Source organism: Manacus candei, unplaced genomic scaffold (assembly GCF_025592945.1).
Source record: "Manacus candei isolate 608988 ecotype Guabito, Panama unplaced genomic scaffold, ASM2559294v1 h1tg000005l, whole genome shotgun sequence".
Taxonomy (NCBI): Eukaryota; Metazoa; Chordata; class Aves; order Passeriformes; family Pipridae; genus Manacus; species Manacus candei.
Window position 1 is genome coordinate 22,856,577 of NW_026138053.1, and position 25,757 is coordinate 22,882,333.

Consider the following 25,757-nt stretch of genomic DNA (forward strand, 5'->3'; position numbering starts at 1 on the left):
CTGCCATTACAGTGGACCAGATGGTCCCCTTCAGACAGCGAGCTCGGAGCTGGCTTTTGCAGGAGAAAGAAATGTCTGTATGAAGTCAGAGAGCTGGGAAATCACAGGTCACTGGACAACAGGAACAAATCCTACTGTAACTTTCATGAAACATCAGTGACCTCCTAGGGAGAACAGTTTTATTACTGGGCTACTCCTTGCAGCAGAGTGGGGACAGTAGAAGCCCTTTAATTAGCTGATGAGAAGGAGGTTTCTCCTAGGCTAGACCTAGACTGTTGTGTTATATGTATAATGTTGAGTAGCATTATAATATCACTGATTTTATAATATCATTGTTATTATAATATCACTGCAGGCATGGTTGCAGTGATAGCAGTAGAGGAAAGGGTGGGTATGTGTTTGTTGCAGATGTTTTGAGTCTCCTATTGATCTGCTTCAGCTGAAGAATCTAAATGGGCTGGCCTAAGGGTTTTTTTACCTGGAGGATGAAGCAAAAGGGTGGATTGAAGTTAGATTTTTCTTGCTGTGATCTTGCTGCTGCTGCAGTAGCTTGCTGGGGTGATTCAGAAGCTGAGCTGAAAGTCCTCACCGTGTGCCTTGCGTGCCCTCTGGCTCTGCTGCTCCTGTAAGTCCCTTGCTTGGGCTAAGCACTGTCCTACTGCCCAGAAGGCACTGCCTCGCTGGAGGGGGGTGTTGGGCTGCCCTTGGGAAAGGGAGAGACATGAGCTGCCTAGAGGAGGTTCCTCTGTGGCCTCTCCTGTGGCCAGGAGCAGTGCAGTAGCTCTGAAGTCCTAATATGCCAATGCCTGCTCTGTCCTTGCTGTTGGTGGCTGCTGAGAAAAGCTCTCTCCTCAGATGGGCCCTGCTGCCCTGTGGGTTTTCTGCAATGCTCTTATTTGCTTCTTTCTTGTTACAGCTTTTAATGGGAAGCCTTTGATATGGTTCTGGCAGAAATTGCTCTCATCTTGGCCTGCTTCTTCTGAGTTTTTTTCCAGAAACATTGCTGGATCCTGAACAAGACATTTTGGGGCCAGGTTTTGGATGGTTACCTACCTGTGAGAGGTGGTGGACATGGTAGCTGCATTGTGGGGAGGCCAGGCAGCCTCCACTCCCAACTGGCAGAAGTCCTATGCTGTCTGGAGTTTTACAAGGGTTTTATCTGTACTTTTTGGTATAGCTTATATTACTATGGTTACTTATGTGTTTATTACTAGAGTAAAGCCTCTGTTCTCAGTGTTTTGAGGAAGAAAAGCATTACACTGCAAATCCAGCTGAAGAAGTTGCATTCAGAGACTGAGACAGACTTGGGGGTGGATTCTTCTGTTGGCACCAACCCTGCTGGGCTTGAGGGCACAAAGTCGAAGTGCACAAGGAATCTTGGTCTCCTTCTAAAAACAAACAAAATCTGAGTTTGCCGTCCCTCAGCACCCTGGGGAGTAGGTGGTGTGTCTGCTGCAAACCCAGAGCAGATGAAGTTGCCTGGGGAGTTTGGCTGTTTTGAGGTGGAGGCTCACTCCACTTGGGTCCATCTCTTTGAGAACCCAGCTGAAAGGAAGGCATGAGAGCAAAGATGTCTGGATGGGGTGCTGAGGGCTGTGCTTGCTCATCCTTGGCATAGGATCCAGCAGGGTTACAGGAGGATACAGCAGTGTTTTGGGAAGAAGGCTGCCTCGGTGTCTGGCTGGCCCTGGGGGCAGCGAAGGGGTTAAAGCTCAGCCGTTCTGCCCAATCAGTCTGGCTTGCCTGTAATAACCAATTAACGAAGTGTAATTGTGCAAATCCATATGTGGCAGTAATTACCAGAGAGATTAATGGATTCCTTCCTTTCTAAGCGGACCCCACCGCAGCTTGCCAGCGTCCCCCCGCCACCTGAAAGGATTCGGAGAGGGGGGAAAGCGGGAGCTGCTCTGCCCTGGACACTCTGTGATGAAGCCAAGCAGACGGGGAGGCCCTGTGGGGACTGCCCGGTGCTTGTTTAAATAACCCTTTTCATCTCCCTGCGTTTCCTTATGTACAGCTCGCTGCTCCCTGGCTTGGACCCGGCCTCTTGAGGACAGTTCGTGCCCAGCCTGTCGGGGCCTCGGCTGCCATGTCCCTGCCCTCCCCATTGTCCATTCATTCCCTGCTCCCCGTTCCCCTGTTTAGCCCTAATTGCTGCAGAATATCACGTCTGTTTGCCCTCTTCTTTTGTAGCTTTGTTATTTTAGTTGCAATGGGTAATCCAGCAAACTGTTAAAGGCATACACGAGGCGAGGAGGGGACACCAGGGCGCTTGGGGCAGGTTTTCAGGCCAGGCAATGGGGTTGTGTTTGGGGGATGGCAGCTTGCAATCAGGCTGGGCCTGAGACATCCTCTAGGATGGGTTTTCTTAGGGATATATGACCACAGAAGTCAAGAGGGACCCTGGAGCAGGTGAATACTTCCCCTCCAAATGCTCTGGGTTGTGAAAGAGGGCACTGAGTCCTGCTGAGGGAGAAGAGGGTGCATTTGCAGACCTGTCCCCCGACAGGCCACCACCTGGGTAGCAGGGGCTTCTCCCCAGTTGCACCAGCACCTTGGGCACTTGAGGTGCAAAACTGCCCATCCCACTCAGCAGAGCTGGCCAGCCTTGCCTCCACATCGCACACATGGAGCTGTCTGAGCCCTGCTGACCCATGGTGGGGGAGCTGGGAAGAGCTCAGCCCTGTTTCTGTGCTAGGCGATGATCCCTGCCCCTGACAGGTATCTCGTGCAGAGAGTCAGCCCGTGGGGAGGGCTGATGTGCCGGCTGGGGAGCCGTCCCTGGCTGGCTGCACGCACAGGGCTGCAGGTGCCCTGGGGGTGGCTGTGCCTGCTCAGCAGGGGATGGATGGGGCAGGTGGCCGGGGAGACAAGAGCCCTTTGGAGCCTGGGATGGCAGGGAGTGGTCACATCTCATCTCGCATCAAGCGTCCTTGCATCCTCACTGCCTTCCTCTTCAGGCTGAAAGGGGGATGCTGTGGTTTGAATCTGGGCCTGTGATGTTTATTTATTTACCCTCTGTGTGTAGCTGGGACTTGGACTTGGGGTAGGTCGGAGCTGTGTGGGCCTGGTGAGAGCATCTTGTGCGTGTGAAAAGCAGTCAGACAGGCCAAAGGTCCATCCATCTTGCAAATGATGGATGCTTCAAGAGAGTATAGGAGCAGAGTGTGCTCAAGTGTCTTTCCTCCATCAGGTATGTGCCAGCAGCCTCTGCCCTGAACTGTTCAGCTGCTTCCATCACTGATAACTGTGTGGGTCCAGGACTGGCTACCCCCAAAATCTACAGTGATATCTGCACAGACATCCCTGCCAAGCACTGACTGGCCCTTGCCTGGCTGTTCTCTGGCAGCTCTGGCCCCATTCACTGCCACATACATGGTGATGGGTCTAAATGGCCTTTTCTTATTGCTGACTTGTTACAAGGGCCAGAAATGTGGCTGCTCCAAGGGAGTGGCTGTGCAAGGTGCTCAGCAAACACGAGCAAGGCTCTTCTCCAGCTATGGTTACAGATGATGGGGGAGATTTTGGGAGATTCTTGCCTGGAGGTAGTTTAGGAATGCACAGAAAATTGCATCTTTCTATAAGACCAGGAGATGTGGAGAGCTCTGACAGAGATTCTGCTTTTGGGTTTGCTTGCTTGGGGTCCTGGGACCCAGCCCACACCACCTGGTTTCCAGCCAGGAAGAGGCACCGGGGCGGCTCTTGGGTATTGCAAATGGGATAGTTTTGTTTGTCAGAGAGGTGTGTCTGTTGGTGTCAGCTGAGGCCCTCGACTGTTTTAGCTCTTCCCTTTCACCTGACCAAGGGTTCATCAATATCCATCTTCCCTTGCTACTGGGTTATCCTAGGTTAGAGGTTGTGTGCCAAAGTATGGCATGTAAACATGTTTCCTGGGTCTGCTTTGCTTGTGGGATCTTGAAGTAGCCTGTGTCTTTGGGGGAGCAGCTTTTCTGGAAAGCTTCCCACCTGGCACAAATGCCCAGTACTTCAGAGAAGTACTTGGGGCACCGAGGGATGTGTCTTGCACAATTTCTGGGATGCTTGAAATGTTGGGTCTTTGTTGCCCTGGGTTTTAGGTTCTGGGGATGAAAGATTTAGTGGATAGGTATGATTTAAAAGCCTCGTTAATTAAATGAGCCATGGAGACTGGTATGTGTGGGTATGGCTTGGCTCTTAAATGACCGGAGTTCCCTGTGGGAACATCCCTTACTGACTCACAAACTGTGCTTGGGAACTATCTGATGGGAAGTGCCAATCTTTGCAACTATCAGGACAGACTCTGGGACTAGTGAATTAACCAAACTTTGCGGCTGTGCTGCTGGTCTGGAAAGCTTAAGGCCTTATAAGGAACTGGGTTCCAGATTTTTCAACTAGGATGTGTCTGGCTGGCAGAGGAGACAGCTTTGTGGAGAAGCTGCTCTGGGATCTTCCAGGGTTGCTTTAATAAGCTGACTTAAGCCAGTGCACATCAGAGCAGTGCCAGTACTTGAGCATGTTTTGCTGTGCCCACATCATCCCAGGTCCTTTCTCTGCTTCTGCTGTGCAGAAGCTGCTCCTTCTGCTCAGAGGCTCGAAAGGAAAGGGCCAAAACATGTGGCTGGAGCTCTTTTCTCTCTCTTTCTGCTTGGAAGAAGTTGAGGGGCAGAGAACAGATATTTGACAGTGACAGCATGTCATTCCACATCCCTGCAAATTCTTCACATGCTTGCTCCTCACTGCTGGGCTGTCTTGGCTCTGTGAAGTGTGGTCTGTCCTTGTCTTGATCCAGAGCTGTTCCTTTCTTTGAGGCACAGGGAATTTTGTCATGTTCCCATGGCTTTAACTACCAGTGGATTTTCCATTTGGTGCAGGAGAACACGTGGTTTTTGGGAGAAGAATATGTTTGAAAGGCAGTGGAACACATTGATGAGGAGAGGGATGCTCACTGTAGCTGGCTCCTTACCCACCCCTCGGTTGCACAGGGAGGGTTTTAAACATTTTCTGCAGGGAAACATTGAGGAACCGATCTTGTGGGAGAACATTTTGGCTGAGTTTCATGTTGTGTTTGTCTCCCTTCTGCTGCCACTGGAAGGCGAGTCCTGGGGAAGGATAGCTGCTAGAACAACAGTGAGAGATGTGTGTCTGTGTGGGCAAGGCAAAGAGATGGCTCAGTCCTCTGAATGTCAAACAGACTGGGCTGGCAGATTCTTGAACCGAAATTGGTTGTACCTAAAAGGAGATTATCTCAAAATGAACCTGTTGCTTTTCTGTGAATTGGAAGTGCCTGCATGGCTTAGGGGTCAGATGCAAACTACCAAGAGTGGAGTGGTTTGAGCCACCAGCGGAGGCAGAGACAGTGAGGGCTAAGGTGAGGTCTTTATATCCCCCTCTCCTGTCTTTTTTTTTACTGCCAGTTAATGAAGGGGGTTCTTTGGGCTTCAGCTCATCTTAAATGCATTTTATGCCTCATGTACTTGGGCAACAAAACTTGGTTTTGCTTCATTTCTTCCAACTGCCGTGCCTCTGGATCTGCTGTTTGGGAATAGGCTGCAAAGGCGTGTTTGCAGCAGAGCCTGGACATGGGTGTGTCTTTAGGCAGAGATGGGGATTGGTTTATTATGTGCTGGGGGTGGGCTTTTTTCCCCTGGTGACTGAGAGGTATCTTAGGTGTGAGCTGGGAGCTTGCAGTGTGCAGAATTGCTGTGCTGGTAGTGCTAGGCCAGGTTTGCTGTATCAGAGTATTTGGAGCAATGAAAACTTGTTCCAAGACTGCTTGAAACTCAGTGGAGCTCAGGAGAGCCATCCCCAGGAAGACTGTGTCATTACAGAAGCTGGTGATTTTTGTGCATTAGAGAGGACAGCAAAGCTTTGAGAAACCTGCCTCTCCCTCTTTCATGCAGACACACTTGGGTTTTTGTGATATTTGATTTCCTTCTTTGCTTTCAGGGGACCCAATCGACAGGCTGAAATCTACTGAAAAAGGGATTAATGAGCCAGTGGCATCTGCAGAAATGAAGTGGAAATGGGATCCAAGTAAGCTGCCTGGTTCCCAAGGAGCTGCAAGCATCCTATAGGAGGGGCAGCAGCCCCACCATCCCACTGTGGCTTTTTTAAAATGTCTCTTTGACTGGAGGAAGGACTAAACTCAAAGGCAGGTGGCTGAGAAGTGCTGACAGGAGCTGCACCTTAGTGACATGGTGAATGTGGCTTTTGGGCCCTTAGTCCAGATCAAAAGCTCTGTGGCTGTGTGACTCACAGTGCTAATCTGGTGTAGTGCTGCCTCCTTCCACAGATCTTTTCAAATGACAGTAATGGGCCAATTTGATAAGGCAGGCTTTATCCTGGATCAGATATGCTGGCTGCCAGAGAGCAGGCTATATGGGAGACATAAAAGGAGAGACAGGAGTGATTCAGAGAAAGCTGGAGCCCTCACTATGGCATTAATGTGACAGTGTGAAGTCAGATGTTCACACCTGATCCAGGCAGTGCTCAGTGGTGAAACAAAGTGTGTGCAAGCTTGAAGCTGTGGCCTTTCTGGCTTGGAAAGACCTGGATTAGAAATCCAAAAGCACATGCTGATCTCCCCCCTCCCATGGCAGGATACAGAGGGTCCTGGGATTAGGTGTTTTATGACAATTATCAACCTTCTGGGCTTTTGGGGCCTGGCTTAGACCTTGGGACCCATGGCTATGACCTCACCTGTGAAGGTATTGGTGCTAGCCCTTGAGGTGAAGCTGTTCCTCTTGGATACCTTCAAGCCTTCCTCCCCTGAGAAAGGAGCTACTCAGTGCAGGAATAACCCTTGTTACCTTGAGCTCCAAGACAGCCACATTTGCCTGTCTGGTATAAATAGACCATCTGAGCCAGCCGGATGTGATGGAGATTGACAGGTTGTCTCTGGAGTTTTGCACTTGCCGAAGCAGGAGGAAATGTAAAAGCATGAACGTGGGGATGCACAGCGTGAGAGTAGCAAGCAAAGCCCCCAGGTGCACAGCAAGCTGTGGCACCTGCTGGGGGGATGCAGGTGGGAGCCCTTTGTGGCCTTGTGCAGGGCAATGCTGTGACAAGACCTTTCCCTCCCTGGTGGCCTTCAGCACGTGCCAGGTCCAGCAGATGAGGTCTCCCCTCAGTCTCCTCTTCTCCAGACTGAACAGAACAAGTGGCCTCAGCTGTTCCTCACACCGCTTCCCCTCAAGGGCCTTCACCATCTTTTTTGCCTTCCTTTGGACACTCTCTGATGGCTTAATATCTTTCTTATATTGTGCTGCCCAAAACTGCCACAATATTCAAGGTGAGGCCGCCCCAGTGCAGAGCAGAGCAGGACACTCCCCTCCCTCACCTGGCTGGTGATGCTTTGCCTGATGCCCCCCAGGACATGGTTGGCCTTCCTGGCTGCCAGGGCACTGCTGACTCATGGCCAACTGGCCATTGACCAAGGCCCTCAGGTCCCTTTCCCAGCACTTCTTTCCAGCATCTCATTCCCCAGTACACTGAGGGTTGGCCCATCCCAGGTGCAGAATCTGGCACTTCCCCTTGTTGAACTTCCTCTGTTGGTGACTACCCAGTCCTCTGATTTGTCAAGGTCTCTCTGCAGGGCCTCCCTGACTTCGAGGGAGCCAACAGCTCCTCCCAGTTTTTTGTCATCTGCAGACTTGCTCAGTATCCCTTTCAGTCCTGCGTCCAAGTCATTTATGAAGATGTTGAAGAGCACTCAGCCCAAGATGGAGCCCTGTGGAATCCCACTAGTGACAAGTGGCCAGTCTGATGTTACCCCATTCAGTGTTACACTCTGTGAACCAACAGCTCACCCACTGCCTGATGTGTTTATCCAGCTGTGGGCTGGGCATTTTGTTCAGAAACATGCTGGGAGAGACAGTATCGAAATCTTTACTGAAATCCAAAAAGATTACACAACTTGCTTCCCTTGATCAGTTATGGGCTTGCTTATTCCCTTGCAAACCCAACCCAAGGCAATGGATGCTTATGACAAAAAAAAAAAAATATTTTTCAGAGGGTCCAAATGGCTACTTTTTGGGATCCACCTTCCCAGGAATACTTTGTTGCCTGCTTTTCCATGACGCTACCACTGCTGACCTTTCTGCTCTGTCAAGGGGGAGTCTCTGGGAAGCACATAGGCAGTGATTCTTTGCTGGTACAAAGGCTGCGATTGTTGGCAGCTTGACGCCCCAGAAAGTGTCTAATTGACTTGACTCTCTCTAGCTGGGCTCCGAATGGGTTTTCTGCCTCGGGATATCTCGGCGTTATAGTGGACCTGTTGTTTTTGCTCCCCGCATGATATTAAAAAGTGTATTGTTGGAGAAGAAAGCGTGAGTCAGAGCGGATGTGCGGAGGGAGCTGCCTGTCGCCCCGTGAACCAGTGCCAGAGCAGAGGAGCGAAGCGAGACGGGGTCACCTGCCATCCACAGTTAGGAGCTCAAAACTCTCTTGGAGCGTCTCAGGGAAGGAGCTCGGCTTGATGGTACAGATGTAAACCTGCCCTTTGCATCTCAAATAGGGAGCAGTAGCATTAAAATATCTTCTCTACTAGTTTAGTAATGTTTATCTACTCCAGTGAATCTCCAATGTGGGCTTTGTCCCAGGTGGGCAGAGGCCTTGCTCAGGTATCTCTTGTCACGCTGGCACCGATGTCTGTAAGTGTCTTGCCTGCACCTGTGTCAAAATGTGCATGTGCCACCACTGGTGCCTGTCTGGGGAGGTAATTCCCTGCAGGAGTGGGCAGCTGGGCTCTGCAACCAGCAAAGCTGCTGGAGGTGCTTAGGCAGGCGTAAGAGGATTCGGTGACACCGCTGATTAGTGTCCAGGGCCTCATTATGGTGCTGGTAATTGAAGGTCTCCCAAGGTTTAAACACGCTGGGAATTATTTGCCCTCGGAGGCTGCGCTTGGCTGCGTGGGACGGTGCTTCCTGCAAGGTAGGCAGTGCCCTCCCTGGAGCAGCCTGGCACTGGGATTGGTGGCCCCTGCCCTCCAGACCTTGGGGAGAGGACACGTTGGGTGGCAATTGTACGGCTCGGGGAGAGATAGGGAAGGCCTGGGAAGAAGGAGAGGGCAGACTGTGTTACTGCAGGTGTGGTTGTGGTGCTGCTGTTTGAATGTGCTGCTGCTGGTAATTGCATTAGCCTGGTGGGGCTCTGGGGGTAATTTCATTAGCTTGGTGTCTGTGGTTATTGCTGGACATGAGACAGTGGTGAGAAAGGGCAGGGCTAGGTGGGGAAGGGCTGATGCAGCAGCCCCCTTCCTCTCCATCTCCAGGGAATCACAGGAGGCACCTTGCCTTTTGATGACTTTTGCCTGTACCAGGCCAATGCCAACCAGTACAACAGATGAATAAGGTTGGCTCAGTCCACTGGTTAGCCTGGACAAACCCATATTCAAGTCCCTGCTCTGCTGCTGACTCCCTGTTTGGCTCTGAGCATGTCACTTGGTGTCTGTGTGTCTGCCCTTCGAGGCCAGCAGGGAGGAAAATGGGCATTTTGGCTCCTGGGGCTCTCAACCTGGTAGCCCCTATTGCTACTTTACTATCCCTGTGAAGGGAGGCCCAGCTCTAACAACAACACCCCATGGGCAGTGGGTTTTCTCTGGGAGTCTCTCATTCTGGAGCAGTGTCAGGAGGAAGATACATGTGCAGCTGTAGGAAAGGGACCATGTTTAATTTTTAGCTTTCCTGGTTCTGGGGCAGGGTGGAATAAATGGTAAGCCTTCCATGTTTAGGGTCTGGCACCAGAGACCAGCATCTTAAAAGGCTTGGTGGAGTAGTACCAGGAGCTCTTTGAGATGCTATTCCAACACACTGCTGAAGTACTGTCTGCAGTACAGTGGCCTTGGAAAGCTAACTGGGAGGTGAGTGAGTTGGGGATCCCAACAGGACATTAGCTTCTCTGCTGGCTCGAGCAGCACTGCTTTGTTGGGAGTCCTGCTCTGACTGATGCCCCCAGGTGTGGCTGCTGGATGCCCATCAGCAGCACTGAGTCCCATCTGGGTGCAGCACAACAATAGTTTTCCTTCCTAAATTGACAGTGGCAGTCATAGTCTTCTCCTTTTACATAAGGGGAGGTGGTGGAATAAAAACACCTGAAGCAGTGCATTGTTATATTCTAGTAGAAACTGGGGGCTGCCTCCTGTATGGTCCTGCAGCACTGCTTAAGAGAGACTGGACTGGCTCCTGGAGTCTGTCTGTCACAGACTGATTTGGGTACAGGGGCTGGAGCTTCTCCACACTCAAAAATCCATGGTGGTCTCCTAAGTTAATTGCCTGATGCTTGACTTGCCTGAGGAAAGGGCCTGGAGGGTTTTCCTTGAAGTTGCTCAGTGTGTGCATGTGTTCTGCAGCACTAAGCACTCACTAACCCAGATCTGCTAAAAATCAATAAAGTAATCCACTTACTGCTTGGGACTGCCAACCTTTTTAAGGAGCTCAGAGATATTTTGTCTTCTTTCCTCTCCCCTTTCTTTTAAGCTGAAAGAAAAGAGCTATGGGGAAGGGTGTGCTGACGGAGCTGGACTAAAATCAGGCTCTTTGCTCTGGGCAGATCAATAAAAATAATTCCCTACTAAAACTTCATTAGCATGGAGTTAAAGCTGCTGAGATCCCGTGTGGTGGGTAAGAATTAATGGTACTAGTAAATCTCAGCACGGTTGGTGCTTAGAACGCAAAGCTGCTTCACTGCTCACACCTCCCTGTGCCCGGAGCTGCTGGGGCTGAACTGAACATGCAGCTTGGCTCTGCTCTGCTCCGTCCCACGGCTGCTTGGCGAGGGCACAACCCTCTTGTCTGGCCTGAGGGCAATGGATGAGCCAGCCTGGGAAGATAGGGAGGTGTGACTCAAGCAGGTGGAAGCAGAACTGTTGTGCAAGAGCAGATTTGTCTCAAAACAGCGTCTCGGTTCTGAGTGCTGGTGGGCACTTGGGGACTGGGGATAGATGGCCCTGGTGCATCTCTGCAGGGTGATGGACAGATGATAGGAAAGGTTTCCGAGGGGGTGCTGGACAGGCAGGCTTCCCATCATGCCAGAGCTTTCCTGTAACACCAGATCAGAGAAACATCCCCTTGGCAGGTTGTTGTGTGGGGCTGCACAAAGTCCCTCTCTTATGTGGAAATCTTGGATCTTATTGAGGGTGTGAAAATCACTTCTTTTGGAAGCAGATTGTTTGCTGGGGTTTTTGATTGAAAAATGTTTCTTTCAGTCTTGTCACAGAGGAAAAAAACTTGCTCTGCTGAGAAATCCAATTTTCTATCTGGAGATTGAAACAAGCCACCTTGCAGCCTGTTCCTCAGCAGTGCCCTGGGTCTCTGCCTGCTGAGGCATCCCTGGCTTGTGCCTGGCTCTTGTCTCCTGGCCCCAACAAGGATCCCCAGTGTGGCTGTTAAAGGACAGCACCAGAAGCAAAACCAGTGTTATCCTGAAATAGCAAACTTTTCCTACAGGTTAGAAATCCTGCGGTTTCTGGCATTGATGTCGCTGGGATTAGACAGGGTGGAATGTGGGGCAGCACCCACTGAAACAGGAGCTGTGCCTACATCTTCTGCACCTGGATGAAGCTGTGAACACTGGCTGGATGACTGGCCCTTGCTGAGGGTGTTTGCTGAGGATGTCCTTGTTGTATATTGCAGTGGTGGCAGGGGAGGACACAAGCTCAGCTGAACAGGGAGTGGGACAGGACATAGCACCACAATTAGACGCTGCTGTGTTATGCTCTTGTGGTGGTTATCAAACCCTCTGGTCTCCCTTCCCTGGAACTCAAACCTTGAGATGTGTAACCGTGGTGCTCAGCTGCCTGTTCTCCCCTGAAACAGTTCTGCAGTGCCATTAATGTTTGTGCAATAAAACAAATGAGATGTGAAAGGTGGCCAGATAGAAGATACAAGAGTGATCTCTGCTGTTTGTATTCCCCCTGTGAGACTGCAGTTGCTTGGGTTTTTTGCCTCAGTAGAACCTACTCTGAATACTGATCTCCTTTTTTTTTTTTTTTTTAATCTGTGAGAAAAGCCAGCATGTGTAAACCTGTGCTAGAGCTAATGGGCTATACAGAATGCTGATACTACTGCCTGCAAACCTCCTCACTCTTGACAGCAGGCAGGTTATCCATTTGTTCTGCTACATGGAGATGCACTCCCAAATGTTACCTTCCCATTCCCAGGTAAACTCAAAAGTCCTGGAGTCGATATGATGTAACTGCTGCCCGTAAAGAGCTGTACATCCGTGTCACAGTATCCTCCTGATACTGCACATAACCAAGTCATCAAACACAGGTGCAGAGCAGAAATGGGAGGAAACCAAATCACCTTTTAAAAATAATTTAAAAGTTGTTAATATGAGGGAGGGAAAAGCCCTTTCCCTTGCTTAAACTCTAGCTAGAGATAAATGGATATGGCAATGTCTGAGAGCGAAGGAAGAAACAGAGCTAACAAGGGTAACCTTTCCTTCTCCTCACACGTGGTATCTCAGGGTTGACAGCACCTCAGTCAGCATCTGCCTGAGCTGCTGCTGGGCTGGCATATTCCATGCCTTTCTTCCAGCATGTTTAGTGCCAAAGGGCAGCATGGGTCCTTGGGTGTCCGGAAGGGAGCCAAGTGCCAGAAGGCCCTTGAAGGATGCCAAACATCCTAATCTGCTCTTCCCTCATTTTGTCTTGCTGTTTGCATGGCATGCCCTCCACCCTGTATGTGGGGATGGTTTGTGCTCTCCCTGGGAAGGCAAAGGCCCTTGCTAGCCCCGTGCCCCCTTTCTCTGCCACGTGGCTTGTGCCAACAATAGGGCTGCAACCCACCTTTTCTTCCAACACACATGTGGTCTTGGTCTCTGTTTGCTTTATAACCTTTAGCAAAATTCTTCTCTCTTCCGTTCCTTTGAGGTGACTTCATTTGAAGTCTCCCAGATCAGAAACCATAAATAGAGGGCTGTGCTGTTGCTTGCATCCCTGCCTTTCCCCAGAATTGCATGGGTTTGGTAGGGGGCTTGTGAGGCAGGGAACTGCTCCTGCTTCAGAGTACCAGGAGGAGGCAATGCTGGAGACTGCATGTAGCTTTGTCCCAGTCTGGCAACTGGCTACTTATTTTTGTTTATTTCTACTCCTTTTCTGCAGAACTTCATTGTCAGGATGGGTGGGCATTAAACTGAAGTTATGGATGTAAGTATGGGACTGTCTGTGAAGTGTACTGCGCTCTGCTGCCATGGCTGTGAACACTTTATGACCCTGTGTGGCACAGATTGAGCCCCTAGGGTTCTGTCCTGTGTCCCACCTCTTCTCATCCCATGCAGCTTTAGCAACTGGTTAATGATGCTTTTTTTGTGTGATTTGGGTATTTTTTGGACTCCTTTGGGTGGAGTAGGGAATGGGAATTGAACTTCTAGCTCCACTAGTCCCAAGAAGGTCCTGGTCCTCCTCAGTCCATCAGGGCTGCATTTCCTAGGGGTGACTGCAGTCCAGCACCACGGGGCCACGACGCGATGTTGGGAGCACAGCTGAGGCATGGTTTGGTGTGGGATGGGAGTGTGGAGCTCTGTTCCTGCACAGCCCTAGCCCCAAAGCGCTGGGTTGGTTGCACATGAGCTGTTGGCCAGCCCATCATCATCGTCATCGTCATCATCTGGGTGAGGGTTGGTCCTTCGCCTGGCCAGAGAACCCTCCACATGGCTGGGGCTGGTGTAACTAATACACTGCAGCGAGTCTCCACTGGTGGAAAAGCAAAGCCCCCCCGCCGCCTCCTTCCCCACGATGCTCCTCCCCTAAACGACTTAACCTCTCCCCCTCCTCCCAATTTCTGATCTATACCGGAGCCGTCATGCATTGATTGGCATCTTATCCGGGCGATTATGCTCCCTGGACGGTCCGCCGTGAATTTGCAGGGAGCCGAGACAGCTGAGCACGGGAGCCAGCCCTGAGCGGCGGCGAACAAGAGCATGTCTCATCCCGGCGAGCAGCTGCTGCCGGCGTGAAGCAAGGATGAGGCCACGGGAGGAGGCAGCTGCCCTGGCACCCTCCGAGAGCCCCTGCTCCTGCAGAGCCATGTCCCGACCCCGGCGGGCTGCGCTGCGCTCCGGGCAGCTTTGAAGTTAGAGCAGGCAGTTGTGTTTAGAAAGGCAAGCGATGAACTGAAGATTAAACATGTATGGGAATTATCCTCACTTCATTAAGTTTCCTGCAGGCTTTGGCAGTAAGTATTTTACTTGCGTTTGCAATCTGTGCCTTCTGGGTTAGGTGGAGGAACTGATCCCACAGTAGGGCTGTGAGGGGGGGGGTAAAGGGAATTTAAAAACGTGTTTAACCTAGCTCGTATGTGGCTGTAACCTGCGGTGCCTGTGTGCTTGTGGTCGAAGCTGTCCTGTGGTTATGTGTGCTGTGAACTTCTGCACAGCCAAACCAGGCTGCCTGAAATTATGCAGGCTTGAGTCAAACCATTGCGCTCTACTTTGAAGTTTAGTATATAATTTGGGTGATGCATGTATGTGTCCACGTGTGAGGGACTGAATCTATTCATTGAAAGAGCAGGATTAAACCCAGTAAGCATCTTTTGGATTTCATTTTTATTAAGTTGTCGGAGGAAAAAATTACTTTTAGAACATAAAGCACCCCCCAAGAAAATCTTAAGCGGGCTCTTTCCTTGCCTAGTGGCTGTGTCCTGCTCTTGTGACACAGATACCACCATAATCGTGTGAAGCTGTGTCAGATTAGCCAAGTGAGGCTGCCCAGGGAGACAGCAAAGGGCTGGGGCTGCAAGGCTGTGATACCCCCATGCACACTGGTGTGAGCGAGTTCTGGTTGCAGAAACCACAGCTGCTCTTGGGAAATGGACTTTGGAATTACTGGAGCTCGCTCATTATTTTTATCTGAAGTTATTTCTCTTGTCCTAACGTGGGAGAGAGGTTGAGGATCTGCTGGGTGCTCCCCAACCAAGGCAGGGAGTGAACAGGTTGGAGTGCTTGGCTGTGAGGGGTTGGGAGCACCCATGTATTGACTGCTGACAGAAGTACTGGTGCTGCTCCAGGAAATTTAGATGCATTGTTGTTTATGGATGTGGAAAGTCTTACTATGGAAAAGTTGTTCCCAGCCCTTGAAGGTGGGTAAATGCCTCCAAGTCTTGCTCTGGAGGCCCCCAGGCTGTGCACATCAGCCTGTTATTTCTCTGCTAGAGAAAAGGTTCATGCAGACATGGAATTGCACATGGGATGTTCCCACTATGTGTATGGTTTTTCCCCCTCCCTCTTGCACCAGATGCTCACCTCTGGTAATTCTCCAACTCCAGAAAAGTCACTGGTATTGCATCAAGTCATCTGCAAGTTTCACAAGCGCTTGACTTTCCAAAATACCTTTTTAGGCTGTTTCTGCAGAAAAGAGATGACTCGTTGGAAGAATCTATTGCTCACTGGTGTTTTTAAGAAACAAGCAAAGACAAGCTGAACTCTCTCCTATTGCTGCAATAAGACTAAAACAATGAAAGTGTTATTTGTGTTTAATTTATTGAGTATTACAGATTTGCAAGGAACTGAGAGGAAAGTGACATTCAAACTGATCTTCACAGAAACCAGGCACAGATCCCTGTAGGGACAGGGGTCACGGTGCTCAGAAGAGCCTTTGGGAGATTTTTAGGAGAGGAAAATGATAGTAGGAACAGAGGGATTTCTGTCCCACCAATAAAGGTGAAGGGGCTATTCTCCAGCCCACCAGCAGTTCAATATATTGGGACTTCAACTTTCATTATAAGTATGTTTAACTGGTGTTTTACCCTATTTGTAACTTGGCGTTAGAAACAGAGGTGATTTCTGCAGGTGAACTGACAGAGGTGCAAAAGCATTGGCCAAGTTTTGTTAGGGCTGCTTTAAAGCAGTCACTCCGGGCTGTCCTGTGGTCCCTGGATACAGGTTACCACTCACACCTGCACTCCCCTCAAAACCAGAGGGCTTCCATGACCCTGAGACATCTTGATGGTGTGGGAGCCGCCTTTCCTTGGAGTGTTGGGTCTGCAGAGAGGGATTTTTGGCTGGTTGAGAAAGCAATAGCTGCTCTGGCCAGATAACTTTTTAGGGCCCATGGGCTGTGCAAGAGGGCAGCCAGGCTTTGAGAGGGATGAAGCAGGAGAGAGCATGGTGACCACGGAGGGAGGGGATGTGTGGCAGCTTCCCACTACCTTGGGATCCTCACCACAAAGCCCATGCAGGCAACCTTCATCTGCATCAGGCCTGCAATATGTTCATGGTCCTTGCTACTCCCTCCTTTAAAATAGCTATGAAACTGTTCCTGGTCCTGTGTAAAGCAGGACATCAGGGTGGTAAAAAAGGATAGTGTCCATGCTGGGGTGTCAGCTTGTAACATTCATTGTTCTTGCACTGTGTTGCTGGAGGGCAAAGTTAAGGTGAAGTGACTGCTGCTGTTTGGCATGTCTAGATCTTATTGCATTTCAGATTACCTGAAATTCTGGGCTTCATTTTGAGCATAATGGGAGAAAAAAGTAAAAAAACCCAACATGCACTTGCTACCTTTTTTTGCATTCAAGTGGCTGTTACATATGCTTTAAATTAATTTTATCTGCATTTAAGTTAGAAATAAAGTATATGTTTTCAATGGTGTGTGTATAAAACTTTGATTGTAGCTATCTGAGTAATGCCACCAAATTTGTCTGAGGAAGTACATATACAAATTGGTCATAAGCACGTGATTTGTGATGTGAAAAGGACAAACAGACTCTAAGATGTTACAGTTGAGTTTGTAGAATACCAGGGAAAGTGTTCAGATGAGTCACCCTTAAACATCTAAAGCAGGAGATGTGCTCTAGGACTGAGCTATAGGAGCAAAAAAAGGGCTTCAAAACATGTTTTTATTCTCCTGAAGGATGCATTTCACCCAAAGCCCAGCTCCCAGGGCAAGGAAAGATGCTGTGCTGGCTGTCCTCTCTCTCTGAGCACTCTCTGGCACAGTTGGTTGGGGACAAGAACTAACTTGGCTCCTCCACAAAGTCTCTTTTATTAGTACTCATGTAACTTGGCCTGTGGCCACACCACCTCCGGCTGCAATCTTGTCAGCTCTCCCAAGCAAAGCGGGGTTAGGCCAGGTCGTTTGGGGGATAGGGAGAGGAAAACCCAGATTGTGCCTGGAGTGGGGCTGCTGCCTGGCTGGCTGGCACCTTTTTCACGTGTGATGGTCCCAGGTTTTGTGACCTGCAGGATGCTTTTTTCCTGCACGTCATAGCTTGCTGTGTCTATTCCTATGACTCCGGATGCCAAGATGGAAGAAGGCTCTTTGACTCAGCAAAGGTGTGAGAAAATCCAGTGACTGGGCAACTCCTGCAGCTAGGAAAATGCAGATTTGTTTTAAATTTTTTATTTTTTTAAAGCAGGAGACACTTGTCTTAGTTGCCTGGGGCAGCCACAGAGCTTGCAGCCAGTGGGATCCTTTCTAATGGGGACCTGTAGCCTCTCCAGGAGTTTAAAGACAACTGTAGGGATTTGTGCACTTTTCTTTCCTTGTGGCTGCTGGCCAAGTGGGAAATCTTACCAAACAATAATGAAAAACCCTTTAGGCCTTAAATTCAACAACCTTTTCTTTTTTTTTTTGAGATGAGAAACTTTATCTAACTCTTATGTGTTACTGTGGTCACCAGGGGGATGTGATACCTTGTTTAGGGTGAGTAAATCTGGCTTGCAGTTCTTTTTTAATTACCTGATGTGCAGTTGCTAAAGGAGTCTTTGCCCTGGTGCAGGCTCAGCAGCAGATGCTATTTTGAGGTCTTGGCCTGATTTGACTGAAATTGGACAGTGGGTCAATAGCTTAATACGTCCAAGGACATTTGGACAAGACACAGGGCTGCTTGTGGCCGGGTTTTGGATGGTCCCTGTTTGCAAGGGAAGCACAGGAGCATTACCAAAGAGGAGCGGGAGCATCTCTCCCCACTACCCAGAGAGCTGAAGGAAACTTTCTGCTGCCCTGTGCAGGTCCCTGTTGGAGAAGCCCTTGCTCACATACGTGCCAGCACACCTCCAGAAAGTTTTGCTCCTTGATGTTGGAATAGGCTGCATTATTTATTGATTTAGAGTGAAGCAGGAAGATGGAAGTGCAGAGGTTACTGGACCTTAAAAGCAAGGTAATACCACTAACCTTTCTGTAGGATATTAGCATGGCACTCTGTGCTCTCTGTGGGAATCTGCTTGGACAGTTAAAAATGTTACCAGAAAGGGAATAGTTTTTCAGTTTATCTTCTGTGTATTAAACACAATCTACTTCTGCAGTCATAGCAGCAACACTTCACTTGATTCCAGTTAACGTGGGTGCCCTGCTACGTAACTGCATCATTTCAGGAGTGCTTCTCACAGGTATTGCCCCTTGAAGGTCATGCCCAAGGACGAGATGCCTGCCAGGCTGTACCTCCCACACACCCCCGTGTTCCTCTACTGAAATCAGCCCTTCTCTGCATGTCTCTTCCCACTTCTTGGTGCTTTCTGATCTGCGGAGGAAGAAGCATCTGCAAAGTCATGTGTCAGGCAGGGCGACTCACACCTTTAAATGTTTGTGCTGGTGAAATGAACCTTTTCTGTGTGTATCTGAGGCCTCAGGAGCACAACTGTGTTTTTCATTATTTGAAGACTGCCAGCTTTTGATTCTCTCTGATATGAAAAACAAAGCTCTGAATGTTGAAATATCATCAACATCTCTAGGCTTACCAGGGAGCTCCAAGGATTGCTTTGGGCCTTAGTTGAAAAGAGACCCCAGTGTTTAACATGGGTATTTCTTCCGTCAAGGCTTTGCTGAAGGGGCATTAACCAGAACAAACTTACTACCTGTGTTGGTTAAATAGACAGTGCATGTAGTGCTTGGGTGTTTCTGGTCTCTGCATTGTCATTCCACATTCTATGTCATTGCTGAGACTGGGGTTTCCTGCTATTATTTGTTTGAAAGTCTAGACAGCTTTATTGGTTGAACCCTGGGTGCTTCTCTTCCTACTTCCTTGGCCAAGGTATTTGGGGTGACTTGTGTGCTCTTGCAGAAGAGGAATCTCTACTTCCATGCCTGCCCCTGCTTTACATGTGAAGTGCTTGCTGCACAGAGGTATCCGAGGTGGCTTAATCAAGCTATTGAACATTGGTTCAGTTTAGCTGTGTTAGCCCAGATCTGGCTATTTAGCACTGATGTGGTGGACCTGGAGTTTTGTGCTCTGCAGGTGCATCTGTCAGACACCTACACATTGGCTGTGATGTAGATGGTGTTTATGAGGCTATTCATATTACTATCTCTGGACTAAGAGTTTGCTAAGGTTTAGGTGACACACAGCTGGAAGTGCAGTGTCAAATCTTTGTGTCCTTGCTCCTCTTCAGCGGCTGGTGGGTGAGAGTAACGCTGCTGCTTATGTCCTTAAGGGCACTGTTTTCAAAATGCAGAGAACTGACTGATTCTTGGGGTCTTTCTTCATTATATTTTCTAATGTCAGTGGAGTTGTCTATGCTGACATTGGATATGATCCTTATTCTGGATACTGAAGCAACAGGATGGATGTTGTGTGTGTGTGTGCACACTTCCAGCTGCTCTCTGCTACAAATGATGCGGTACTTTGCAGAGGCAGTTTGAAACAGTGAAGCATCCAGAAGCAAGTTCCTTCTTTTTAGGCTTTACTTCCTCCAAGGAGAAGGCTGGTGTGTGTGTGTGTGTGTGTTTCTGTACAAGAGAGCTTGCAGACAGTTGATTGAGGCACCAGGTTCTCTGGACACTCTGCATGTTTGCAGCGGACACATCGGAGAATCCACACAATCCTCCTGTCCTCTCTTCCCCTGCTCCTCCAGGAGAGAAGTAAACACAGTATCAGGTTTCCCTGAACCTCTCTTCAACTACCTGTCCAAGCATTAATATGGAGAAGGAAAACAGGGGAGAAAGACACAAACAGCCCCACTTGTGGACCAGAAAAAAAGCTGATCTTGAATCTGGAGTAGGCGGTAAAAAGCAGCAGCAATCCCCGATGCTTGGTGCAGGGTCTCAGCTGGCCTTGCCCAGCTGACGTGGGGGCCCTGGCTGGTCTGGGAGCCGCATTTGGTGCCCGTGGGCAGGGGCTGTGCAGCCACGGAGCCCTGGCCCCCCGACACAGGGTCCCCACCGCAGCTCGTGACTGCCCGGCACCGCTTGTCACCTCGCATTACCTGACGGACGGGCTGCGGCCGCTCGGCCTGTGTAAATGTCACCTGTGCTGAACGCTGCTGGAGAGGCAGAGCCGGCCGTAGCTGGTGTGCAGGACTGAGTCCTGTCTCCCCAGTCCACCCTGCTCCGTCGCTCTGCTTCCCTCTGGCAGCTCCTCTCTGGCCTGGCTCTACTGCTGTCTGTCTGTCTCCCAAGTGATGGGAGAAAATACCTTGAGAAAAGCCGTTCCATCCCGGTGAACCCAAGACCTTTCTGGGTGCTTTCTGTTGGGAGATGTGGGACACAGACCATCATATTTTCCTGCAGATCATTTCATTGAACTATTTTCTTTCAAAATGAATCAGACTTGCAGTCCCAGCTGTCTGCATTGTCCAAGCCTCCCTGGCTTCTTTGAACTGAAACAAGTTTGATGGTACTCAGCTCAAGGAATAAGTAATCCCAGTGTCAAGGATGCTTTGGCATGGCTCTTCCTGCACACCTCCTTTCAGCCATGCAAATTGTTCCTCTCACAAGCTGATAGCCTCATAACAGTCACTTCTTATATCCCTCTTGGAGCATTCCAGCCTGAAAATGAGAAGCTGAGAGGACAGTTTTCCCCAGGTGCAGGAGAATGCATTTTTTGCTTCCCTGGGGACTGGCTCAGCAAACTTATCCCAGGAAGGGGCCAGAAGTGAAGGTTTTTTGTTGTTTGTGGGCTTTTTTTGTTGTTGTTGTTCTGCTTTTCTAACTGGGGTTTGTATTACAATTTATAACAGAAGGATGAAGTTGTTCGTTGGTAAGTGGAAAGTTAACGCTGATGGCTTTGACCAATGGGTTTGTCAGAGCCTTGTCAGGACAGTGAGGTGAGGCACTCTGGAACCAAACATGTTAACTCTGGTTTGTGTCATCAGGCCCTGGCAGAACCTTCCTTTACACCTCTGTGCTCTCCAGTAGATATTTTCATATTTTCATTTATCTGTCCATCTTCACCAGCAAACACTCCTTCATGCATTCATGCTTCCTCTTCGGTGTCATTGCTGGGTTGAGGGAGGTAGACAAGCCCTCCAGGCTTCCTAACTTTGACCTTTGATCCTATCTTTGGGACTAGGGGATTTCCCTGGACATAGCCCTTGAACAGTTGCCCCTTGGCACTGGCACAAGCACAAAATGGGGCTTGCCCTGGCCAGCAGTGTTCTTGGATGAAAGCCTTGCTCTTGGTCCTTATGAGACTTGAAGCTGTTCTAATGGAGAAACTTAGGAGTGACAGCATTTCTGTAAAGTCTGGCATAAATGCAAACAGTTGAATAATTCTCCTGGGAGTCTTTTCTTATTGGTTTAAATCTTCTGCATAATACTTTCAAAATATGCCCTTTTCTGTGTTAATGGCAAAGGATGAAGAATCATTCTTCTCCTTAGCTGTCCTGAGGTGATAGATTTCTGCCCAATCTCCCCTTCAATGACTTATTTTCCAAGCTGGAGAATCCTCAAAGGCAATGTTGTTTATCTAGTTGTTTAAAGAGGCATAAAAACAAATTCTTTCTAAGCCTGTGCTACAGATGCTGGGGAGGACTGTGTGTTGTGGTACCAGACTACTCACAGGTGATGAAAAATGCATTCACTTTTCTCTGAAGCTGATAATGGCACAAGTCAGGATGGTCCTTTTAAGCCCCAGGAAACATCCGAGGTGCCTCTGTGAGCTGAGTGCTTGTTTAGGTAAGGGAGGGGCAGGCAAACAGCACATCTTCTGCCCACTCCTAAGGGCACCCTGGCAGCTGTCTCTGGAGTGAAAAGCTTTTGCGCTTGGAAGCCATTCCAAGGTAGGGATTTTGCCGTCTACCAACGGAAAACAGGCCGTGTGTCTCCATGATGGTGGCAGGGGGATGTGGGGTGACTCTGTGGCAGCAGGCAGGAGCCCTGGCCCTGCCTCCAGACCGCCTTGCTGCCTCCAAGGCTTCTGCTTTTGTCATTAAGCCGACTTCCTCTTGCTGCACATCGCTTTCCCACTGGGAGAATTGATCCAAAAAGCCAAAGCAAGAATTGACAAAGACCTTTTCTCCCCCTCCCTCTGCAGAATTAAGTCTGAAGTGGGTTGATAACGGTGGATCGAGTCCTCTTTGACTCTGACAAATGTCTTTAATGTTATTCAGCAAGCTGACCTTTTCCCGTCTTTATTGTGCATCTTCCCTTTGAATCAGATTTGATTGTTACTTCAGGTAGAATAACAAACACTGTCACGTAAATAACTTTGCAATAATGTTAAAAGGAGGAAAAAACACAAACAAACAAAACACCAAAGTGCTGCCTTACTTGGAAATGCAATGGGAGCAAACATCCTCTGTGCCAGCCATGGAAAACCAACTGTGTGACCTTCCCACACAACATCTTTGCCTTGCTACTCCAGGGAATGATCTCCTGTGTTGAAAAACCATCAGAGAAATAACGGTTCATGGAAATGTTAATGACAGCTAATGCTAAGTGGGGTTGGTAAATTCTAGGGAAGGGAGAAAAGGTCATGTAAATCCTTAAAATGCAGCTACATACATAACCCATCAGGACTAGTGGGCATTTGATGCCCAGATATCCTCTGAATATCTGAGACTGACCTTATAGAAGACAGTATTTAGGCCTTGGGTGAGGTGTTTGGCCTCAGAGAGAAGTGGCAATGACCAAGGTTATATTGCTTTTCTATGCCACCTCTTCCTCAGAGGGGCTCAGGAGCACACTGATCTCATGAACCTCATGTGAGGCTCAGCTTGGTGATGTGAACTGCAGCTCTTTAGTGTGGAAGGAGGAAACTCTTTCTCCTTGTGGCTGTGAGACTGTTTGCCCACCCATGTCTGTGTGGCCACAGCCTCTGCTCTATCTTGTATAAGTGAGGAAAGATAATGGACAAAATATTTGGGTGCCTTTGGGTGCCTATTTGGGTCCTGTAATCTGCATTTCAACTGTGTCATGGGCAGTTTCTGTCCTGTGTTGCTCCAGCTCCAATTGGAGATGCTGACAACCAGCTTTGGGAGCGGGAGGAACGTTTGGAATAGCACAGTGGTGATGTAAGTGTGTGGGAAGGGGAAGAGCTGAGCCATGGGAAGGGCCTGCTGAGTGCGATGCCAGAGCCATTGCAGGGAGCAAAGGTGCTTCTCAAGACATGGGGAGCATTTGAAGTTTCCAGCCTGGTCGGTGGGGATTTCATGGTTTCAGATGTGTGCTGTCTCTAGAGCTGGCTTGGACAAAAGAAATGGGACCTCAGAGAATAGTTCAGAGAAACCCAGCCTGAGGCAGGCAGGCAGTGCCTTCTTCCAAGTCTGCTGAGGCACCAAAGCAGTGAAGGAATATTTGGCTGTTAAGCACTGCCTACAAATTATGTTTTGTTGCTGTATGTAACTCTATTTCCCGTGCTGTAACCAACATTTTGTTCTTTTCCCTTTATAGCATAAAGCATGTTTGCATGGCTTTGAGCCGCGACCAGCATCTAAGCTGAGACAACCACGGCTGGGCAGCTGATCGCTGGCTGGTCAGCCACACTCATAGTGTATTTAATCTTTCTGCTTCTCCCTGTAGATTCCCCTGTGCATGCCAGCTCCACGTCTGTGAGCCTGTCATCGAGCCTTTCCACGGGAAACTCAGTGGACGGGCACCACAACTACCTCGAGGCCCCCGCGAACGCCGCCCGGGCGCTGCCGTCGCCCATGAGCGCCATCGGGTCCCCGGTGAACGCGCTGAGCTCCCCCTACAGAGTCATCGCGTCCTCCATCGGCTCCCACCCCGTCGCTCTGTCCTCAGCCCCGGGCATGAACTTTGTGACACACGCCAGTCCGCAGGTAGGCGGATGTGCACGCTGGCTTCCCTGCAGTTCAGTGTTCAGACCGGGTAAAGTTCCAAAACCTGAGAGAGGAGGTGGGGAGGGCTGGTGGGGAGTCTGGTGTGCTTTGCCCACTCAGGAAGATCAGCTCTAAAGAACAATTTCCAGCATGTGAATCTTTCTGCATAAATCCCCCGGCACAGAGACAGAGAAGACACCTGTATATATGTCAAAATACACTACATGTTAAGGAGAGAAAGCTAATTTTCAGGTCTGTCCTCACCGTGGGTGCAGTCCAGCTCCCCTCCACTGCATCTATTGCAGGGTGTGTCATTACTGTACGTGGAAATAGAATAGCCAAGGGCTGCAGCATATGAAGCATTCCCCTTCTTCCTGCAAAAGGATATCTGCTTCATTTCATTATTTGGAAAGGAGACAAATTTTTTAGAAAGAGACAAATGTTAATGCTAAATGCCAGCCACCTACTCTGTGTTGTATATAAACTCGGCCTGAAGGAAAATGAAGCGCTCCCACCCTTACTGCCTGTGCTCACGTGGGTGCTGAGGTTTCCTCTCCAGAGGGGAGGGGAACCAGATGTTAGGGCTAGTGCTTCCCTAGAGCCATGGATGGACTGGGAACCTCACAGGGTGGCTCTATGGGGCAGAGAAGTGCTTCTCCAAGAGCCTGGCACTACTTCCAACATGGCTGGGATCAGGGTGGCAGTATGGAATTTTAATGGAGTGCTGAAATGTTCTGGGAGTCCAGATCTGAGTGAAAATTCTGCCTCTTATCAACAAGACTTTGTGTTTTATTGGTGGGACCTGAAGGTAGGAAGTGCTCAAGAGCCTCATGGCTCCTGCTGAAGAAGCAGCAAGGTGATGTCCCCGAGCCCTCTCTGCCCCATACTTGCTGCTGTTCCTCAGTCTGTCTGAAGCTCTTCCTAGTGCCTGGAAGGCTGGGAGAGGATGGTGTGGGGAGGATCTGAAGAGCTCTGAGGGCGTATAAGCACAGTTTGGCACGTTTGACTTACCTTTCCCCAGCATCCTCAACTCCTGTGTGGGTCTGGGATATCTGCAGTGGGCATGCTGGGCATCCTTCTTCCCCTGGCACCACCCATTGACCTGACAATATTTGTGCCCACAGCATCCAGGGCAGGCACTTTGTGTTTGTGGAAATGGTGGCAGTATTGCCTGCTTGGAAGCCTTTCCTTTGGGGTTGGAGATGCTCTGGGAAGTGGTTTCCCCAGTCTGGGCACTACGCCAGGTTCCCAGATCTGAGGAGAGGGTTTCATTTGTGTTGCCTCTAATGCAAGGAGACAGCTGGGCCTTGGGGATTCAGCAGGGAGGCAGCTAATGGATTTGGGTTCAAGCAGTTGTCCCAGATATCATACATGATTGCACTTAACCTGCAGGAGTCAAGCTCTGAGGACACTGATGGCTAAAACTGCCCTGTGTGTCCCCCTCCTATACACCTTCTTTCCCTTTTATTATCTCAAAGTGCACACAGAGAGAAAGAAAAGATGGTACCCGAGCTCTGAGCAACATTTTAAACCATAAAAAGTTCCTCCTGGCTCAGCATCTTGCCAAAATGATGTTTACAGGGTAAAAAAAGGTGGCTGGACACCTGTGGGGAGGAAAGGGGTTTATTTCTCTTTTCATTGGACCAGATTTTGAAGTGTAAGGATTTACAGCTGTCAGTGTCTGGTTGGAGTCTCTGCTGGGGAGAGTGAACCTCTGTTCCTCTTGGCAATTTTTCCCAATGCACTTTTATTTTCCAGTGAAACAAAACAACCTGGATCCTAATTTTTCCTGATTAATTTGTATTTTCCATGTTATCAGATCTTTGAAGCTTTGAGAACGAAGGGAC

At 49.4% G+C, this 25,757-nt stretch overlaps 1 protein-coding gene across 2 annotated transcripts in view; it reads left to right on the top strand.

The window, feature by feature from the left end:
• The window catches only part of RXRG (retinoid X receptor gamma), a 46,453-nt gene that overhangs the window by 12,441 nt on the left and 8,255 nt on the right, over positions 1-25,757 (top strand). Inside the window, exons 1-2 of one of the 2 annotated variants that reach the window (XM_051806604.1) lie at positions 13,582-14,153; positions 23,651-23,910. In XM_051806604.1, coding sequence (XP_051662564.1) covers positions 14,105-14,153; positions 23,651-23,910 — 309 coding nt within the window. In that variant the 5' untranslated portion in view covers positions 13,582-14,104. Of the gene's footprint in view, positions 1-13,581; positions 14,154-23,650; positions 23,911-25,757 lie in introns of those variants that run through there. The other variant, XM_051806595.1, reaches the window with a different exon arrangement.